At 32.2% G+C, this 20,210-nt stretch overlaps 1 protein-coding gene across 2 annotated transcripts in view; it reads left to right on the forward strand.

The window, feature by feature from the left end:
• Positions 1–19,958, forward strand: part of LOC126692574 (receptor-like protein kinase FERONIA) — a 128,567-nt gene extending 108,609 nt beyond the window's left edge. The window contains exon 3 of one of the 2 annotated variants that reach the window (XM_050388223.1): positions 18,808–19,955. In XM_050388223.1, coding sequence (XP_050244180.1) covers positions 18,808–19,842 — 1,035 coding nt within the window. In that variant the 3' untranslated portion in view covers positions 19,843–19,955. Of the gene's footprint in view, positions 1–18,807 lie in introns of both variants that reach the window. The other variant, XM_050388224.1, reaches the window with a different exon arrangement.
• The last annotated feature ends 252 nt before the right edge of the window (positions 19,959–20,210 follow it).

The following is a 20,210-nucleotide window of genomic DNA, read 5'->3' on the forward strand; positions in this document are numbered from 1 at the left end:
GTAGGGAGATGAAATGGTAAGGGAGAGAGAAAGGTTGGAGAAGTGTAAATATTAAAAAAATAAATGTTAAAAATAATTATAAGAAAATTGGAAAGGAAAAAAAAAAAAAAAAACCCTAAAGCTTGAAAGGTGGTTGTTGTTGTTGTTTTTTTTTTTTTTTTTTTTTTTTTTTTTTTTTTTTTTTTTTTTTTTTTTTTTTTTTTTTTTTTTTTCTTTTTAAGCTGAAAAGGCTCATACAAAACCTTAAAACTGAACTGAAAAGGTTTTGGATTGGGCTTGACAGTGGAACTAAATAAATAAGAGGTGGGCTGGATTAATTATACAAATTTATTCTAGGGTGATAGTGGAAGTAAATAAATAAGTAGTGGGCTGGATTTATTATAGGGTGATAGTTGAAGTAAATAAATAAGTAGTGGACTGCATTTATAGGACTGAAAATTGTAAAAACCATTTTAAAATTATAGGACAAATTATGTTTTAAAAAAGAAAAGAAAAAAAGGAATGATGTGGCAGCTAATGTGGCGCAACGTGAGAGCAGCAACATTAAATGTTATGCTTTAGCTTTTAGTAATATATAGATTAAGCTGAAAAGGCTCACACAAAACCCTAAAACTGAACTGAAAAGGCTTTGGGTTGGGCTTGATAGTGGAACTAAATAAATAAGAGGTGTGCTGGATTAATTATACAGATTTATTATAGGGTGATAGTGGAAGTAAATAAATAAGTAGTGAGCTGGATTTATTATAGGGTGATAGTTGTAGTAAATAAATAAGTAATGGACTGCATTTATAGGACTGGAAATTGTAAAAACCATTTTAAAATTGTAGGACAAATTATGTTTTAAAAAGAAAAAGAAAAAAAGGAATGACGTGGCAGCTGATGTGGCGCAACGTGAGAGCAACAACATTAAACGTTACGTTTTAGCTTTTAGTAATATATAGATTTGGTAACCCAGCAACCTTCTATTTTTCACTTCATTAAATGTTGTTTCCCACAATTTTTCACTTTAGATTTTAATAAAGAAGTTTTTTCAGTTCAGATTGGTCAGTTTTTAATAATGCTGAACATAAATTGAGCAAAGTCAACTCAAGAACAACAAAATTAAGTTTCAATATATCCAAATATATTTTAAATCTGACAAGGTATTTGGAATAAGGGCATCTTAACTTAGAGAGTTCAGACATCAGAAGATGATAAATGTCATACTCATAGATTAAAATTCTAGTGAATGATACCAAATCAAATATATATTTATTTATAATTAGTTTGTATGCATTATTCATCATGTGACTTTAAATGTCATTAAAAATTTGTGAAAACTTTCAAAATCCCTAAATTTCACCCCTAGGTCAACAACTTGCAAGCAAAAAATACATCAAGCAGCAAAAATCAACATAATATCATTTAGAACAAACTAATCAACCATCAACCAACTCCAAGCCTCCACTAAAACTATATCATTGGAAAAGAACACACTGTGGAATTTCATATTGAATTAATTTACATTTACAGAGCTCAGACATGACATTACCAGTGCAAAGAGAAAAAAAGGACTAAATGCTAAAACCATCAGTGATAGTAAATTCCTTTGTAATGCCTCCACTAGGCCTTTTTTGGTTAGGCGTTCTTAAAACCCTAACCAATCTTAATAGTGCATTCTTAAAACCCAAAACTCCATTTTGCAATGCCAACACTCATAGCTTAGCTTTTGTTACAAATCGCTAATTTTAAACTCAAATCACCGTTTTGCAAAAACACCCTTTGTTTAGCAACTCTTACAAGCTATTAATGAAATGAAATGCATATCATAGAACAATGCATAGAAATTTGATAGAAGATCCATCCAACTCACACACTCTTGTTCCCTTTTTTTGACAAAATACAAGATAGAAATCTGATTGGCCTAATTCTTTTTTTTAATAGTGAATTTTAGGACAATGAGGATCTGTATATCAATATATACATGATTCAATGATTTAAGCATATATCAATAGTTCAACCCACGAACACAAAAAAGGCATAAAAATAAAAAATCAAACCCACAAAACAAAAAAAAAAGCATTTAACAAAGAAATGGATTACCTGGTGTTTCACGCGCTTCTATAGATTGTGGGTTTTAGTGATATAGAAGCTAGGACTTATGGGTAGCAGGTTTCAGTGAGGCAGGGTGGCCGGAGTGTGTGGGTTTGATTTAGGGGGAAGAACTGAGGGAGAAGAATCCTTGTTTGGACGAGGAATTTGGTGGAGGACAAGGAATTGAGAGTGTAGAGGAAGAATCAGATTGAGGAACGAGAGTGTCTCTATGGTGAGTGTGAACGACTGAGAGTGGAGAATGGTGAGAGTGTGAGTGAATGATAGTGTGAAGGGGATTTTTCTTTTATGAAATCGAGCCTTTGAGGGTCGAGTTCCAGGTGGATTCCATGTGAATAAAAAACCACGTCATCTACATCAGAACACGGAAATCCAGCCTATATCTAGCCTATAAGGTTCAAGTTCTTAGGGGTAAACCGAGTCTCTTAAACTCAAAATGCTAGTTTAGTATATAGTTTAGAAACATCACTAACTAACTATATTACTTGGGGATTGGTGTTATTTGCCAATTTTTTCCTGAACTGTGAACTCACTAAGCTTTCTTTGATAACTGAAACATATCTAAAACAGCGACGTTTGACTATAGCATTCTTCTCTTTTTGGGTTGGGCTGCAAAGATGACGTTGTTGTAGGCCCAATTGGTAGTTGTAGTAGCAGAACCTTATTAGTGTAAGCCCAACTCCCAATTTTGTTTTGGAAAACATAGCTTAAACACTTATAGAACAACACCTCTCTCTTTAGCCATGTGAGACAAAGCCAAGGAGGGAATCCTTTAGAGGATTCTTTTTTTTTTTTTTTTTTTTTTCTAGGTGTTTTGGTCAAGTAATTAAGGATAATGAGAGTAGTAGATAAAAGTTTTATAAGTGTAAGCTCAACTCCTAAAGTAGCCTATACACTTATAAGGCTGACATTCAACTTCTTTCTTTACCACATACTTACAGTTTAACTTTAGTGGGTTTCTAACTCAATCCAACTAGAATACCCATATTGTTAAAATGTTTTAAATGGGGTTTGGTTTAAAATTGTAAATCTACTAGGGTTTTGCAAATGTTGGATTTTATATTTTAAGTACTCAAATCTAACTCGCATTTAAATTACTAAAATATCCAAAATTATTAATTTTATTGACACAAAAATAATGACAATTGAAGTGGTATTTTGGTTCTAAACAATTTTTTGGAAGGTGACATGAAACAATTTAAAACGTATTTATTTTATTTCTTCTTTTTTAAATGGGTTGAACAATAATGAACATTATGAATTCTCATGATGATTTAGTTAGTGTGCTTGATTATGTGTAGATTATATATTCTTCTAAAAAAAATTGCTTAGGTTTTATTATTTATTGTTGAATTTAGTATACATGCTAATACTTAAAATTTAGTTAGATAATATTTTAGATGTTCAAATTTAAGTTGAACCAATCTGGTTCGTTCGGCATTAAGGCAAGTTTAAAATAATTTTTTTTTAATAAATATAAAGGGGGTGGGTTGGCTTAAGACACTTAAAAAAGTGTAGACTATAGTTTTTTTTTAACAGGATGTGTTTCAAGGTGACTAGCCTGGGTACAGGCTGAGGGCAAATTCAATAATATTTAATGCAATTGAAGGTGGGTGAAGTACATTAAATGTTGATGTGGGGAAGTGTTGTTAGTCCTAGAGTTCTTTACTTTTTGGGAAAAAATTCTTAGATACTCCCAAAATATAGCGGAATACAAAATAGTGTTATCTTCTCTCATATTCATGGTAAACCTCACTATGAATTTCATGAATGAACTCTATCATGAATGTGAGAAAAAAAAAACACCATTCTATGTCAAGTTTCCTACCCAAAATGAAAAGAATAACTGACCCTAATGGCAATTGACCCGGATACCAAAAGGAGGATATGGTCCTTGTGCTAGCAATTTGTCCGATCTATTTTCGTTTACTTAGGGTATTCAATCTTTCAATAAGTCACATGTGCATTTGGCACTCGGTGTAAATGTTGTTGGCTTATTGCTATTTTTTCCCCCTTTCAAAAGCAGGAAGCAGATTGTATTAAGCTCGTAAATAAATGGAGAATTTCCTAGATAGTTATCTTTTTATCCGAGGCTCACCGACTTGAAATTAATCATGCCTGTCAAGGATGACTTAATACAAAGGGTTAGGATTTTCATTGTATATTACGTGTTACACAAGCAGGATGACAGTTAGGCTCAATACAACTCGAGTAAGTTTGAACTAAGGAGTCAGGAAGGATGAGTGTAGTCAAAATTCAAAAAGGCATAATAAACTGTGTCAGAGACTTGGGGTCCAACACCATGCAATAAAAGTGTTCGTCAGGTTCCCATTTTATTCCGTTTATTTTATTATTTAATTTATTTTTGTGAGTTTTATTGTACTTTCTGGTATTATTTATGGGTCTCATTGAATTATTTCAGTTAATTTTTACTTTTATCTAATTTATTTTTAATAAAAAATTTTCAATTTCATCAAAATAAGTGGATTTCATACTGACCTAAGTTTGTTTTTGGGAGGCATATAAAAATAAAGTGATTTTGATTTCCATCAGTGTAAAGACGTGAGAGAGGCGTTTATACTACATTCAGGAAAGGAAAGGGTCTTCTCTTCACTTCAATTTGATTGCTACGACCACTGTAATTGTCATGCTTCTGCAACTTCTGGGAAATAATGATTCATTAACAAATGTTTTAAGGGTACCTATTAAATTAAAAATAATTTAAGAATGTAAAGTGAAGTAGTGAACTAATTAAAGTCAAGTACACGATTTAAGTGTTTTTTTTTTTTTTCTTTTTTATGAAACAAATTACACATTATGGATTTTCCTTTTATTTTGGTCAAAACATGAGTTTTTCTCCCCCTCACAAAAAAGGGGGAAGCTGTTTGTATTATGATCCTAATGGGTTAATAAATGGAGAATTAGTTAGATAATCATGATGTGATATGATACAAGGCTTGCCGACTTGAAATAAATCCTTGCCTGTGGTCCAGAAAGACTTAATACAAATGGAAAAGGAGGGATGACTCTAGTCAAGTGTGAAAGCCATTATGAATGGGTTCAGAGTCCAACCAACAACATGCTAGTTTGATTTCAATGTGGTGGAAAGACGTAAGAGAGGCGTTTCGACTTTGGAAGGATTATAAAATTTTGTTTTTGTTTTTGTTTTTTTGGGAAGGATTGGACAATTATGACATCTAGGAAAGAAATGGGTGTTGAATTGTTCACAACTAATACTACAATGAATATAAAAATAGTTTGTCCCACTCACTTTTCTTTTCTTTTTTTTTTTTTATAACTTTATTCTCTACCATTATATATTGTAGTATATTTTAAATTTAATTACTTTATATATATATATATATATATATAAAGTAAAAACTGTCTGCAACTTTCGGTGAAGGATATTCATTGTTCACTATTGGAAAAAAAAAAGAAAAGGTATTTGGTTTGTTGTAAGAAGTAGTATTCTAACTATAGAGCTTTAGTTGTAGAGTTTTTAGTTTTACTTTAGTTGTAGAGTTTTTAGTTTTACACTAGTTTATTTGAGTTTGATATTTTTTTGAGCATGGTTGCTATCCATTCGATTATTCCGAGGTCATATCATTGGCTATCAGCCACTCTAGATTGACATCAGGTGCAATAGGTACTTATTGCACCGATGCAATTCTTATGAATGGTTGAGATTGATAATTGCAAAAAGTAACTTTCAACCTCAACCATTGATTCAAAAAAGTTAAGATCAAAATTTTAAAAAGTTAGGTATTGCACTGGATCCTAATCCGAGCCACTCCAAGTCCAAGGTGATATTTTGCAGCCCAAGCCACACGCTATCTGAAACATCTGGTAAGATTCTCAAATTATGTCACACTCGTCGTACACATGTATAAAGCCACGAATATAATTCGATGAGTTGTAATGCATGGAAAGGCTAATATTTGCACTTTATTAATAAAACATTAAAAAAAAAAAAGTAAATAGAGTGAACGTTCAAGTGCATCAGTAAATTGTATTTTCCTCTTTTTTTTTTTTTTTTTTTTTTTTTTTTTGGAATGAAACAAATTACATATCATGGATTTGCTTTTTATTTGGTCAAAACATATGAGGAAATTCATTTTATATTTTTATTATCAATAGAAGGAAGCTGTTTGCATTAAGCATCTAATTATTTAGAAAGAAGAAGTTCTCATATAATGGATTAATAAATGGAGAACTTCCTAGATAATTACTATATCCAAGGCTTGCCGACTTTAAGAAACCATGTTAAGGGTATGTGAGATCTCATCACAGAAAAAAAAAAAAAAAAAAAAAAAAAAAAAAAAAAAAAAAAAAAAAAGAGGTAGGCAAGACTTAGACAGTCCCAAAATACTTATTAAAAACAGTCTAAGGACTATAAGGAGGGATTACTCTAGTGTGAAAAGTCATAATCAATGGTTTGTTTTTGGGATGCATACAAAATAAGGCAATTTTGATTTCAATGTCGGTGGGAAGACATGACAGGGTCGTTTTAAAATATTGGACTTTTTTTTTCAAAGGAAGGACGGGGAAGACAATTATGACATCCAGAAAAGAAAGGTGTTCAATTGCTCACTATTGGGAGGACCAAGTCAGAACAAACATTGTTTATCGATTAGAAAAAAAAATATTTTATACTTCACACATTGAAATATGTTCTGTTAGTTATTTTATTTTATTTTAATTATCTATACTATTATTAATAATAGGATTCTTTACTTGAGTCTCATTATTTTGCTATTAAAATATAATCATGCAAATTTTTAAACTCTCTAAAATACCCCTATATTTTAGTGGAATAATTTAAATTTAAAAACAAAAAACTAGTTAAAAGAATAATTTAATAATTTTAAAAGAGTCTCTAGGTTTTAGGTTTTCAAACTTTTATCAAGATCCAAAAAATTAGAACACTACCTCTAAAAATTAGTGAAATAATGTTTAAAAGTAAGATAGAGATAATGTCCTAATTTTTAAGATCTTGATAAAAGTTTGAAAGCCTAAAACCTAGAGACTCTTTTAAAAAGGGACCCAATTTCATAATGTCAACTCATAAGGTTGCTTGTGTTGGGAAAATAACACATTGGGAAGCCTCCAATTGAGTAGTTAATATAACATATAGTTACTTTGCTTGTTGGCAAGGTGATTTTGGTTAACATGGATGCATAGAAATTTGAAAGGTGATTCCTCATTATTAAATGTGGTTCATTCAGCGGGAGAGGATTTTTGGAAGTTTTAAGGGTTGTCAAAGAGCTATGCTAGATCTGAAGTGGACGTTCCTCCGATCCTTGTTTGAATGTATGGTTGCATCAGGTTTGTTATCTTTTACTAACCTTTCAGATTTGAGTGATCATTGCAATTTTAAAATTTAACTGTGGCTGTATCTGTTGTATACTTCCTGTGTACTTTAGCTATACCATTCTTTTGATATAATAAATAAATTCACTACTTATCCGAATAAAAAGAATATACATGGAAGAAGCTAATTAATGATAATAGACAACTTTAGTGTCATGTCTACTCATGACATGTCATCTAGTAGACTATGAGATTAGAGATAGACTACAGTAAGAAGTAGGTGTATCACAAAACTATAATAAATGTGCTTATTTATGTATCTTTGCAGGATCCATTCAAAGTTTTTAGGAGCAAATTTACCCGAAACGACCAACCGCTGTTGCCCATCCAAAGATCCATTTTGTCATCCATTTTGTCCTCATTTTAGCCGGTAAGAATGTCATGACATGCTCTGGCTGCCTATGCATCCTAAAATGTTACAACTACACTTCAATATGGCATAATAGGTAACAATATATTCTGATTTAACAGCTGAAGTGTCTTTTTGGTATAGATTATTTTTGCCAACTTATTTTACCATTCAGCTTATTTTTGTTACTATTCATGGGTCTATTGTACTTTTTGATACTATTCATAGGTTTCATTGTACTATTTCAGCTAACTTTTACCTTTATTTACGGTACTTTCAGCAAAAAATTTTCAATTTCAGCAAAATAAGTGGATTCTAAACCAATCCTAAGCAAGGAAAAATTAAGAAAAAAAAAATTGTAATAAGTACTTGATTCCTCAGAAAACTTGAACCAAACATTTCCTAATGCATATTTTCATAGAAAAGAAAAAAGGCAGCATGAGGCTCAATTTATATTATATTTAATATTATTTTTTTATATGTATACATGTATAAAAATTTATTAATATAGACTTGATAATGGATGGTGTAAGTTTGTAAATAAGTTCATAATATATATCTATGATTTATTGATAATATTAGTAATCCATTTCATAGTAAAATCACTTTTAACAATTCAAAGTTGGTGAATTTGATTTTTATAAGTTCATAGTAAAATTGATGAGCAATTTTTATATAAGTTCATAGTATAATCCATTTCATAGTAAAATTGATGAGTGTGAGCTCGGTTTGTGTTTGAAATAAAATAAAATGAACAATTTTAAACTTTTTAATATTTGGCACAGCTTCTTAAGGGAAAATATGGTAGCCCTGTGATACTACGAAACCAACTATATTTATACAGTATTCTAATATGTATGATTTCATGGTCCGCATTATCTATTTTCATACTATGAAAACATGGTCCACATTATCAACTATATTTATATAGTATTCTAATATGTATGAATTCATGGTCACATCAAAATGAGCATTTATCTTTGCTAAAATAAAGGATTAGCATAGGACAATAACTTTAAGCAACACGAGTAATCTATTACCACCCAGAAGTATTTGAAGTTGAAAGTACTTCTTGGTTCATAAGTAACTCAAAGGGTATGAGAAATAATAAATTAGTAATATCTATGTTAGGACATATGTGAATCATGTTAGGAACATATATCAATATAGAATTGACTAATCCTTTAACAAAACGCACTTTATCTGTAATTTGGTAGATCTAGGATGTGTTTAATACTTCAAGAAACAAGGTTTCAAGTTCAAGTGTTAAAGCCATGCAAGTCTGACCAAGAATCAAGTGAAAAAGTGCAGAATTTTGAAACTCGACAGCTAGTATCTATCGAAATTTAAAAGGCTATTTAAGCCCGATGCTCAATAGATAAGGTATCTATCGAGATTTAAGAAAATCAAATTTTCAGTTATGATTTTCATTCAATCCGTGTATAGATGTTTGGGTTTTTTTTTTCTCATAACCCTAAACATATATAAGGATTGTTTTAAGGGCCGTCATAGCTAATGCACCTTAATGCAAAAGTCTTTTACAAGCATATTGTGATCCAGAGACATATGCCCTAGTTCATCTTTCTATTCAAGAAACTGCTGTGTTTGTACACCATAAGATTTTGTAACCAAGGAGTTTCGTGATCTTCATTGTGTGGATGAAATGAAGAACTTTGCAGCCAATATCTTTCTCAAGTTGGTGTGTAAGCCATGTATTGGGATCCGCGCATCAAATTGGTTAGTCACGTACTAGGAGCCGTACATTGAAAGGAGAGATTGTCACTACCAAACAAGTCCAATTGGGTATTGGGGTAAGGTTTCAACTGTAGGTTAGTATAAGGTACTGTGATTCCTTTACTTGTAACAGCTTATTGTGATAATAGTGATGCACCTTAATGCAAAAGTCTTTCACAAGCATATTGTGATCCGGAGACATGCCCTAGTTCATCTTTCTATTCAAGAAGCTGTAGTGTTTGTACATCATAAGGTTTTGTAACCAAGGAGCTTCGTGATCTTCATTGTGTGGATGAACTGAAGAACTTTGCAGCCAACATCTTTCTCAAGTTGGTGTATAAGCCGCGTATTGGGATCCGCGCATCAAATTGGTTAGTCACGTACTAGGAGCCGTGCAATGAAAGGAGAGATTGTCACTACCGAACAAGTCCAATTGGGTAATGGAGTAAGGGTTCAACTGTAGGTTGGTATAAGGTACTGGGATTCCTTTACTTGTAACAACTTGTTATGATAATAGTGAATTCTCGAGAATGGTGACCTTAAAATCACCCGGTGGAGTTTTTGCCGTGTAAGTTTTCCCCATTCATAAACTAATCACCGTGTCAATTTATTTTCCGCTGCATTTTAACTTAGTTGGTGATTTGTTTGTGTTACCACGCTTATTGCATGCTAATTGAATTAATTAATTAACTTAGCTAATTAATTGGTTAATTCATCACAAGAGGTTAATACATTCTTAGCCTATAAATCTAGATATCAAGAAAAAGAAGCTTACATTTGAAATATCATCCTTCAATTCCATGTGGGTTTTAATTGATTGGGATTTCAGAGCATCTGTATTGGCCACAAAAACTGTCTCAAACTCTCTGGGGTTTGAACTTTGAAATTTGATATTGTAAAGTTGGTTAACTTTTCGGTGTGTGTGTTAGAGGTAAAACTTGCATAAACGGCGAGTCTTTGATGGTTGATCAACAACGATGAGTCGTTTTGTTCTAGCTTCTTGTTATGTCTGGTTGTAGTGGTCAAGCTTTGTCTACTATGTCTGTTTCTTTTAAGGTTGGGCTGCAAAGATGATGTTAGGCCCAATTGGTTAATACTTAGTCATTTTCTTGGTTGGAGACCCATCAGGCAAAGATGATGTAAGCCTAAAGTTAGGAATTATAGTTGCTCAATCTATTCCTTCTCTGTTCATTTCGCTGCTTTAAAGCCCGCATTTATAATTATAATTCTATGAATAATAATGGAAAGGTTAATATATATTTTTACGTTTATTATAGTATAAAACATTAAAGGAAAAGTTAATGGATACCGTAAATTAAATACATTAGTTTAGAAATTATTTTTAAAAACTTTCATAGGAAATGAAAAAAATAACTAATTTTTTTATAGTTTTTTTTTTTTTTAAATTTATATTTCTTATAAGATGCATCAAAACTTTTATAAAATAGTTCATTAACAAACGTCCTAAAGGGTTAACCAACCCATAATTAAAATAGTTAAGACAGTAAAATTGAAGTAGTGAACTAACATCAAGTACACAAATTATGTGTATTTTCTTTATGGGCAAGACTTAGGTACAATATTATGGTGTTGTTCCTTAGGTTCTCATTTTAAGATTCAGCCATGGGATGTAAGTGTATTTTTTAGTTAAGTAGCCACATGGCTGAATCTTAAAAAGGGAACCTAAGGAACAACACCTAAGGTACTGTACCTAAATTTTGTCCTTTCTTTATATATATTGTTTTTCCTTTCTTATGAAACAAATTATACATTGTGGATTTACCTTCTATTTTGGTCCCTCTCTCAAAAGGAGGAAGTTGTTTATTTTATGAAACTAATGGGTTAATAAATGGAGAATTAGCTCGATAATCATGATGTGAATCATATGATATGACACAAGGCTTGCCGACTTGAAATAAATCATGCCTTTGGTCCAGAAAGACTTGATACAAAAGGATAAGGAGATGACTCAAGTCAAGTGTGAAAGACACTATGAGTGGGGTAGTGCACTAGGAAAATTCTTTGTGAGAGACCCATCAAGCAAAGATGATGTAAGCCCAAAGTTAGGAATTAGTACGCCAGGAAAATTTTTGGTGAGAGACCCATTAGGCAAAGATGATGTAAGCCCAAAGTTAGGAATTATAGTTGCTCAATCTATTCTTTCTTTGTTCATTTTGCTGATTTAAAGCCCACGTTTATAATTCTAATTCTATGAATAATAATAGAAAGGTTAATATATTTTTTTACCTTTATTATAGTATAAAACATTAAAGGAAAAGTTAATGGACACCCTGAATTAAAGACATTAGAATTATTTTCAAAAAACTTTCAAAAGAAATGAAAAAAAAAACTAATTTTTTTATAATTTAAAAAAAAAAAAATTATATTTCTTATAAAATGCATCAAAAATTTTATAAAATAGTTCTTTAACAAACGTCCTAAGGGGTTAACCAACCCATAATTAAAATAGTTAAGAAGGTAAATTGGAGTAGTGAACTAACGTCAAGTACACAAATTAAGTGTATTTTCTTTATGGGTAAGACTTAGATACAACATTTAGGTGCGGTTCCTTAGGTTCTCCTTTTAAAATTCAGCCATATGGATTTTTCTCATGAGATGGAAGTGTATTTTTTAGTTAAGTAGCCACATGACTGAATCTTAAAAGGGGAATTTAAGGAATAGCATCTAAGGTATTGTACATAAGTTTTGTCCTTTCTTTATATATATATATATATATATTGTTCTTCCTTTTTTATGAAACAAATTACAAATTACACATTATGGATTTACCTTTTATTTTGGTCCCTCTCTCAAAAGGAGGAAGCTGTTTATTTTAAGAAACTAATGGGTTAATAAATGGAGAATTAGCTAAATAATCATGATGTGAATCATATGATATGACACTAGGCTTGCCCACTTGAAATAAATCATGTTTGTGGTCCATAAAGATTTGATACAAAAGGATAAGGAGATAACTCAAGTCAAGTGTGAAAGACACTATGAGTGGGGGAGTGTGCCAGGAAAATTTTTGGTGAGAGACCCATTAGGCAAAGGTGATGTAAGCCCAAAGTTAGGAATTATAGTTGCTCAATCTATTCTTTCTTTGTTCATTTTGCTGCTTTAAAGCCCACGTCTATAGTTCTAATTCTATGAATAATAATGGAAAGGTTAATATATATTTTTACCTTTATTATAGTATAAAACATTAAAGGAAAAGTTAAGGATACCCTAAATTAAAGACATTAGTTTAGAAATCATTTTTAAAAAACTTTCATAAGAAATGAAAAGAATAACTAATTTTTTATAGTTTTTATTTAAAAATTTATATTTCTTATAAAATGCATCAAAACTTTTATAAAATAATTCATTAACAAATGTCCTAAAGGGTTAACCGACACATAATTAAAATAGTTAAGAAGGTAAATTGGAGTAGTGAACAAACGTCAAGTACACAAATTAAGTGTATTTTCTTTATGGGCAAGACTTAAGTACAATATTTAGGTGTTGTTCCTTAGGTTCTCCTTTTAAGATTTAGCTATGTGGATTTTTTCTCATAGGATGAAAGTATATTTTTTAGTTAAGTCGCACATGGCTGAATTTTAAAAGGGGAAGCTAAGGAACAACATCTAACATACTGTACCTAAGTTTTGTCATTTCTTTATATATATATATAGTTTTTCCTTTTTTATGAAACAAATTACACATTATGGATTTACCTTTTATTTTGATCCCCCTCTCAAAAGGAGGAAGCTGTTTAGTTTAAGAAACTAATGGGTTAATAAATGGAGAATTAGCAAGATAATCGTGATGTGAATCATATGATATGACATAAGCCTTGCCGACTCGAAATAAATCATGCATGTGGTCTAGAAAGACTTGATACAAAAGGATAAAGAGATAACTCAAGTCAAGTGTGAAAGACACTATGAGTGGGGTAGTGCGCAAGGAAAATTTTTGGTGAGAGACCCATCAAGCAAAGGTGATGTAAGCCCAAAGTTAGAAATTAGTGTGCAAAGAAAATTTTTGGTGAGAGAGCCATCAAGCAAAGGTGATGTAAGCCTAAAGTTTGGAATTATAGTTGCTCAATCTATTCTTTCTCTGTTCATTTTGCTACTTTAAAGCCCACGTTTATAATTCTAATTCTATGAATAATAATGGAAAGGTTAATATATATTTTTACCTTTATTATAGTATAAAATATTAAAGGAAAAGTTAAGGATAACCTAAATTAAAGACATTAGTTTAGAAATTATTTTTAAAAAACTTTCATAATAAATGAAAAAAATAACTAATTTTTTATAGTTTTTTTTTTAAATTTATATTTCTTATAAATTGCATCAAAACTTTTATAAAATAATTTATTAACAAACATCCTAAAGAGTTAACCGACCTATAATTAAAATAGTTAAGAAGGTAAATTGGAGTAGTGAACTAACGTCAAGTACACAAATTAAGTGTATTTTCTTTATGGGCAAGACTTAGTTACAGTATTTAGGTGCTGCTACTTAGGTTCTCATTTTAAGAATCAGCTATGTGGATTTTTTCTCATGGGGTGGAAGTGTATTTTTTAGTTAAGTAGCCACATGGCTGAATCTTAAAAGGGGAACTTAGGAAATAGCACCTAAGGTATTGTACCTAGGTTTTGTCCTTTCTTTATATATATTGTTTTTCCTTTTTTATGAAACAAATTACACATTATGGATTTACCTTTTATTTTGGTCCCTCTCTCAAAAGGAGAAAGCTGTTTATTTTAAGAAACTAATGGGTTAATAAATGGAGAATTAGCTAAATAATCATGATGTGAATCATATGATATGACACTAGGCTTGCCGGCTTGAAATAAATCATGTCTGTGGTCCATAAAGACTTGATACAAAAGAATAAGGAGATAACTCAAGTCAAGTGTGAAAGACACTATGAGTGGGGTAGTGCGCCAAGAAAATTTTTGGTGAGAGACCCATCAGGCAAAAATGATGTAAGCCCAAAGTTAGGAATTAGTGTGCCAGGAAAATTTTTGGTGAAAGACCCATCAAGCAAAGGTGATGTAAGTCCAAAGTTAGGAATTAGTGCGCCAGGAAAATTTTTGGTGAGAGACCCATCAGGCAAAGGTGATGTAAGCCCAAAGTTAGGAATTATAGTTGCTTAATCTATTCTTTCTCTGTTCATTTTGCTGCTTTAAAGCCCTCGTTTATAGTTCTAATTCTATGAATAATAATGGATAGGTTAATATATATATTTTACCTTTATTATAGTATAAAACATAAAAGGAAAAGTTAAGGATACCCTAAATTGAAGACATTAGTTTAGAAATTATTTTTAAAAAACTTTCATAAGAAATGAAAAAATTAACTAATTTTTTATAGTTTTTTTTTTAAATTTATATTTCTTATAAAATGCATCAAAACTTTTATAAAATAATTCATTAACAAACGTCCTAAAGGGTTAACTGACACATAATTCATGGAAGTGTATTTTTTAGTTAAGTAGCCACATGGCTGAATCTTAAAAGGGGAACCTAGGGAATAGCACCTAAGGTACTATACCTAGGTTTGTCCTTTCTTTATATTTATATATATATATATATATATATATATATATTGTTTTTCCTTTTTTATGAAACAAATTACACATTATAGATTTACCTTTTATTTTGGTCCCTCTCTCAAAAGGAGGAAGCTATTTATTTTAAGAAACTAATGGGTTAATAGGTGGAGAATTAGGAAGATAATCGTGATGTGAATCATATGATATGACACAAGGCTTGCTGACTTGAAATAAATCATGCATGTGGTCCAGAAAGACTTGATACAAAAGGATAAGGAGATAACTCAAGTCAAGTGTGAAAGACACTATGAGTGGGGTAGTGCGCCAAGAAAATTTTTGGTGAGAGACCCATCAAGCAAAGGTGATGTAAGCCCAAAGTTAGAAATTAGTGTGCAAAGAAAATTTTTGGTGAGAGACCCATCAAGCAAAGGTGATGTAAGCCTAAAGTTTTGAATTATAGTTGCTCAATCTATTCTTTCTCTATTCATTTTGCTACTTTAAGCCCACGTTTATAATTCTAATTCTATGAATAATAATGGAGGAAAATTATTGTGTACTCCCGGAGTACCATAAATGTGTACTCCCCCCTCTCACATGAATGGTGGGTCCCATCATGAATTTAATTAGTGAAACCTACCATTCATGTGAAATGAGGGAGTATGCATTTATGGTACTCCGGGAATACATAATAATTTTCCAATAATGGAAAGGTTAATATATATTTTTACCTTTATTATAGTATAAAACATTAAAGGAAAAGTTAATGGATACCCTAAATTAAAGACATTAGTTTAGAAATTATTTTTATAAAACTTTCATAATAAATGAAAAAAATAACTAATTTTTTTATAGTTTTTTTTTTAATTTATATTTCTTATAAGATGCATCAAAACTTTTGTAAAATAATTCATTAACAAATGTCCTAAAGGGTTAACCGACCCATTATTAAAATAGGTAAGAATGTAAATTGGAGTAGTGAACTAACTTCAAGTACACAAATTAAGTGTATTTTATTTATGGGCAAGACTTAGGTACAATATTTAGGTGCTGTTACTTAGGTTCTCATTTTAAGATTCAGCTATGTGGATTTTTTCTTATGGGATGGAAGTGTATTTTTTAGTTAAGTAACCACATAGCTGAATCTTAAAAGGGAAACCTAGAGAATAGCACCTAAGGTACTATACCTAAATTTTGTCATTTATTTATATATATTGTTTTTCCTTTTTTATGAAACAAATTACACATTATGGATTTACCTTTTATTTTGGTCCTTCTCTCAAAAGGAGGAAGCTGTTTATTTTAAGAAACCAATGGATTAATAATTGGAGAATTAGCGAGATAATCATGATGTTAATCATATGATATGACAGAAGGCTTGCCAACTTGAAATAAATCATGCCTGTTGTCCAAAAAGACGATACAAAAGGATAAGGATATGACTCAAGTCAAGTGTGAAAGATAGTATGAGTGTGGTAGTGCACTAGGAAAATTTTTGGATCTGTGCCACGTGTTTGATTTTTTTTTTTGGCTATCTATTCGGAGTTCATATCATTGTCTGTCATCCACTCCAACTCCAAGGTGATACTTTTTAGCCCAAATCAGATGCAATCCGAAACATCTAAGAAACTAATCATCACTTTGAAAGTATTATATATAAGAAAGCTAAGTCTTGGAGTATAGAAACCAAGCACCTCCTTTATTTATGTTTCTGCCTTTCCAGGTTTTATGTAAGCTATTTACATTTCACCATCCCTGAAATCCAAAGCTCTAGAACCCAGTTTCAACTTAGTGATTCTGAGCTTCTGGTCAAGAAGCTCAACTTTCTTTCCCTTAAACAATCTTTGTTTTCAGCATAATTGGCTTGAAATTTGCTCAGTACAATCTTGGTGCTTAAGTGAATTTGTATTCTATTTCCTGCATTTTCTGCTGTCTTAGAATTTCGTTCAATCTATGCTAGATCTTCCGCCCAAAAAACATCTACCTTTCTAGCTATTTTAGTATCTTGATCTTAAACTTTTGGGGTTTTGGTAACAAAATCTTATTGTCTCATTTTTGTTCTTTGATTCAAGATTCTTCATATAAAAGCCTAAAATTTCTTGCTTGTATATCTTGGTTCTGGTCTTGATTATGGTGTTAAGAAGCTCAATTCTTTATATTAATCGTTGTAAAAAACCGTAACCAAGTTGAACTTTCAATCAATGAGGAACACTAATAAATTCGGTCTTATGTCCATACCTATATTCGTTATTCTTTACTTGGCCTTTACCATCCATGTAAATATGGCAGCCAATTATGTGCCGATTGAGAAAATCCTACTAAATTGTGGGGGTCCTTTGGATGCTACTGATTACGATGGTAGGAAGTGGACCACAGATGTTGGGTCCAAGTATCTGTCGGCTAGTGGCAAATCCACCATATCCCAAGCTGCTACTCAAGAACCTTCAGTCCCCCCAGTCCCTTACATGATTGCTCGAGTTTTCTACTCAAATTTCACCTATCGTATTCCTGTTGTTGTTGGTAGAAAATTTGTTCGTCTTCACTTTTATCCAGCTTCATATGTGAGCCTAGATGCGTCCAATGCTGTTTTCTCTGCCACTGTTGGGTCTTATACTCTTCTTAACAACTTCAGTGTTGTACAAACTACGGAAGCATTAAATTTGACATTTCTTGTCAAGGAGTATTCAATCAATGTTGAGGGTGCAACATTGGATATAAGTTTCGTCCCATCTGCCAAAGCTCCAAAGGCGTACGCATTTGTGAATGGGATTGAGATTGTGTCAATGCCTGATATTTATAGTTCCACAGATGGAACTCTGATGATAGTGGGTCAGAATACTCCTTTCTACATTGATAACTCCACTGCACTTGAGAATGTTTATCGGTTGAATGTGGGTGGAAATCATATTTCACCCTCCCATGATACGGGTCTTTACAGGTCCTGGGTTGATGACTTTCCATACCTCTATGGGGCTAGCTTTGGGGTTTCATATTCTGTTGATAACATGACAATCCATTATCCTACAGGCATGCCTACTTTTGTTGCACCAGTTGATGTCTACGGCACTGCTAGATCAATGGGGCCGAATCCTGAAATCAATCTCAATTACAATTTGACTTGGATTTTCTCAGTTGATTCCGGATTCTCTTACCTTGTTAGGCTTCATTTCTGTGAGATTCAGGCAAATGTAACTAAGATTAATCAAAGAGTGTTTGATATCTTCCTTTATAATCAAACTGCTAAGCAAGAGATGGATGTTATTGCTTTGGCACGTCATGAAATTGGAGCAGATAAGCAAACTAGGGTTCCAGTGTACATGGATTATGTGGTTTTAGTTCCATATAGAAGCTCACAACAGGATTTGTGGCTCGAACTGCATCCAGACCTAAATACCCATCCAAGCTATTACGATGCAATCCTGAATGGAGTAGAGATATTCAAAATTAATGGTTCTAATGGAAATCTTGCAGGGCCCAATCCTATTCCTACTCCTAAGCAGGATGTAATTAACCCAAAAAGTTATATACCATCATCAGGTGATTATAAAACAAAGATTCGCAAAGCAATTATCATTGGAGGTGTTTGTGGTGGAATCATATTAGCCATTGTCACTGGTTTCTTTCTTATTGCTGCTTCTCGTTGCCAACATGGAAAAAAATCCAGTGTAAGGAAAGTTCCTTCTAAGTGCCACCAAGATCTTGGACAAGGATTTACCAAGAACCTTTGTCGCCGCTTCTCATTTGCTGAGATCACGGTTGCCACCAAGAACTTTGATGAGGCTTTACTCCTTGGGGTTGGAGGTTTTGGTAAAGTTTACAGGGGAGAAATTGATGGTGGAGCAACCCAAGTAGCAATCAAGCGTGGAAACCTACTCTCTGATCAAGGAGTGCATGAGTTTCAAACTGAGATTGAAATACTTTCAAAAGTTCGTCATAACCACCTTGTTTCATTGATAGGCTATTGTGAAGATAGTTGCGAAATGATTCTTGTTTATGACTACATGGCTCATGGAACATTGCGTGAACATCTATACAAGACCCAAAAATCACCATTGCCCTGGAAGCAAAGGCTTGAGATATGCATTGGAGCTGCTTGCGGTTTATACTATCTCCACACTGGTGCTAAGCAAACTATTATCCACCGAGATGTTAAGACAACAAACATTCTCTTGGATGAGGAGTGGGTTGCCAAGGTTTCTGATTTTGGGTTGTCAAAATTAGGTCCTACCATAGATAAAACACATGTAACCACTGTTGTTAAGGGTAGTTATGGGTATTTGGATCCAGAATACTTATTGTTGCAACAACTGACTGAAAAGTCTGATGTTTACTCATTTGGGGTTGTTCTTTTTGAGATCTTATGTGCTCGGCCAGTATTGAACAGAACACTTCCAGAGGAGCAAGTGAGCTTGGTAGAGTGGGTTGCACATTGCCATGAGAAACGTATTCTTGATCAAATAATTGATCCTTATCTGAAGGGGAAGATTGCACCTGAATGCTTTAAGCAGTTTACTGAGATTGCAATGAAGTGTGTGGCTGATCAAAGCATTAATAGGCCATCTATGGATGAAGTGACGTGGAACCTTGAGTTTTCTTTGCAACTACAAAGGAGTGCAGAGGAAAGCAACGAGGGCATTGGCGGAATACACATCGAGGAGGAGCCATTTGTACCCCATAAATGGAAGAAAAATCTTGATGCATCTCCAAGTTTTGATGGTTGTGGAGGTCTATTTTCTCAAGAAGTCATGTCTCAATAGCTTAATGGTGGTCGTCTTTGGACCGGGTTTTTTTAAGCAAGGGGGGCAAATAGTGGTTGTTAGTGGATAAGCAATAGCTATTAAGGGTAGAGACTTGAGATTGAGTTTTTTTTTTTTTTTTTTTAAAGCAATTTTCAATTTCATTCATTGAATAAAAAAAAGTTAAAAGAGTAAAAAAGTAAAATTTGTAAAAAAAATTTGTGTGGTGAGGAGTGAATTGCACTGGGTGTAATATCCAAATCCGTTGTTGGTAGCTACCCTTGCACTTAAATATATTGTTTCAAAAATAATGAATATCTATAAATGACTTTTATATGTTTATCATATTTAAAACTTAAATTTACATTGTAGACACATAAAAAGTAGTA

This window comes from Quercus robur, chromosome 7 (assembly GCF_932294415.1).
Source record: "Quercus robur chromosome 7, dhQueRobu3.1, whole genome shotgun sequence".
Taxonomy (NCBI): Eukaryota; Viridiplantae; Streptophyta; class Magnoliopsida; order Fagales; family Fagaceae; genus Quercus; species Quercus robur.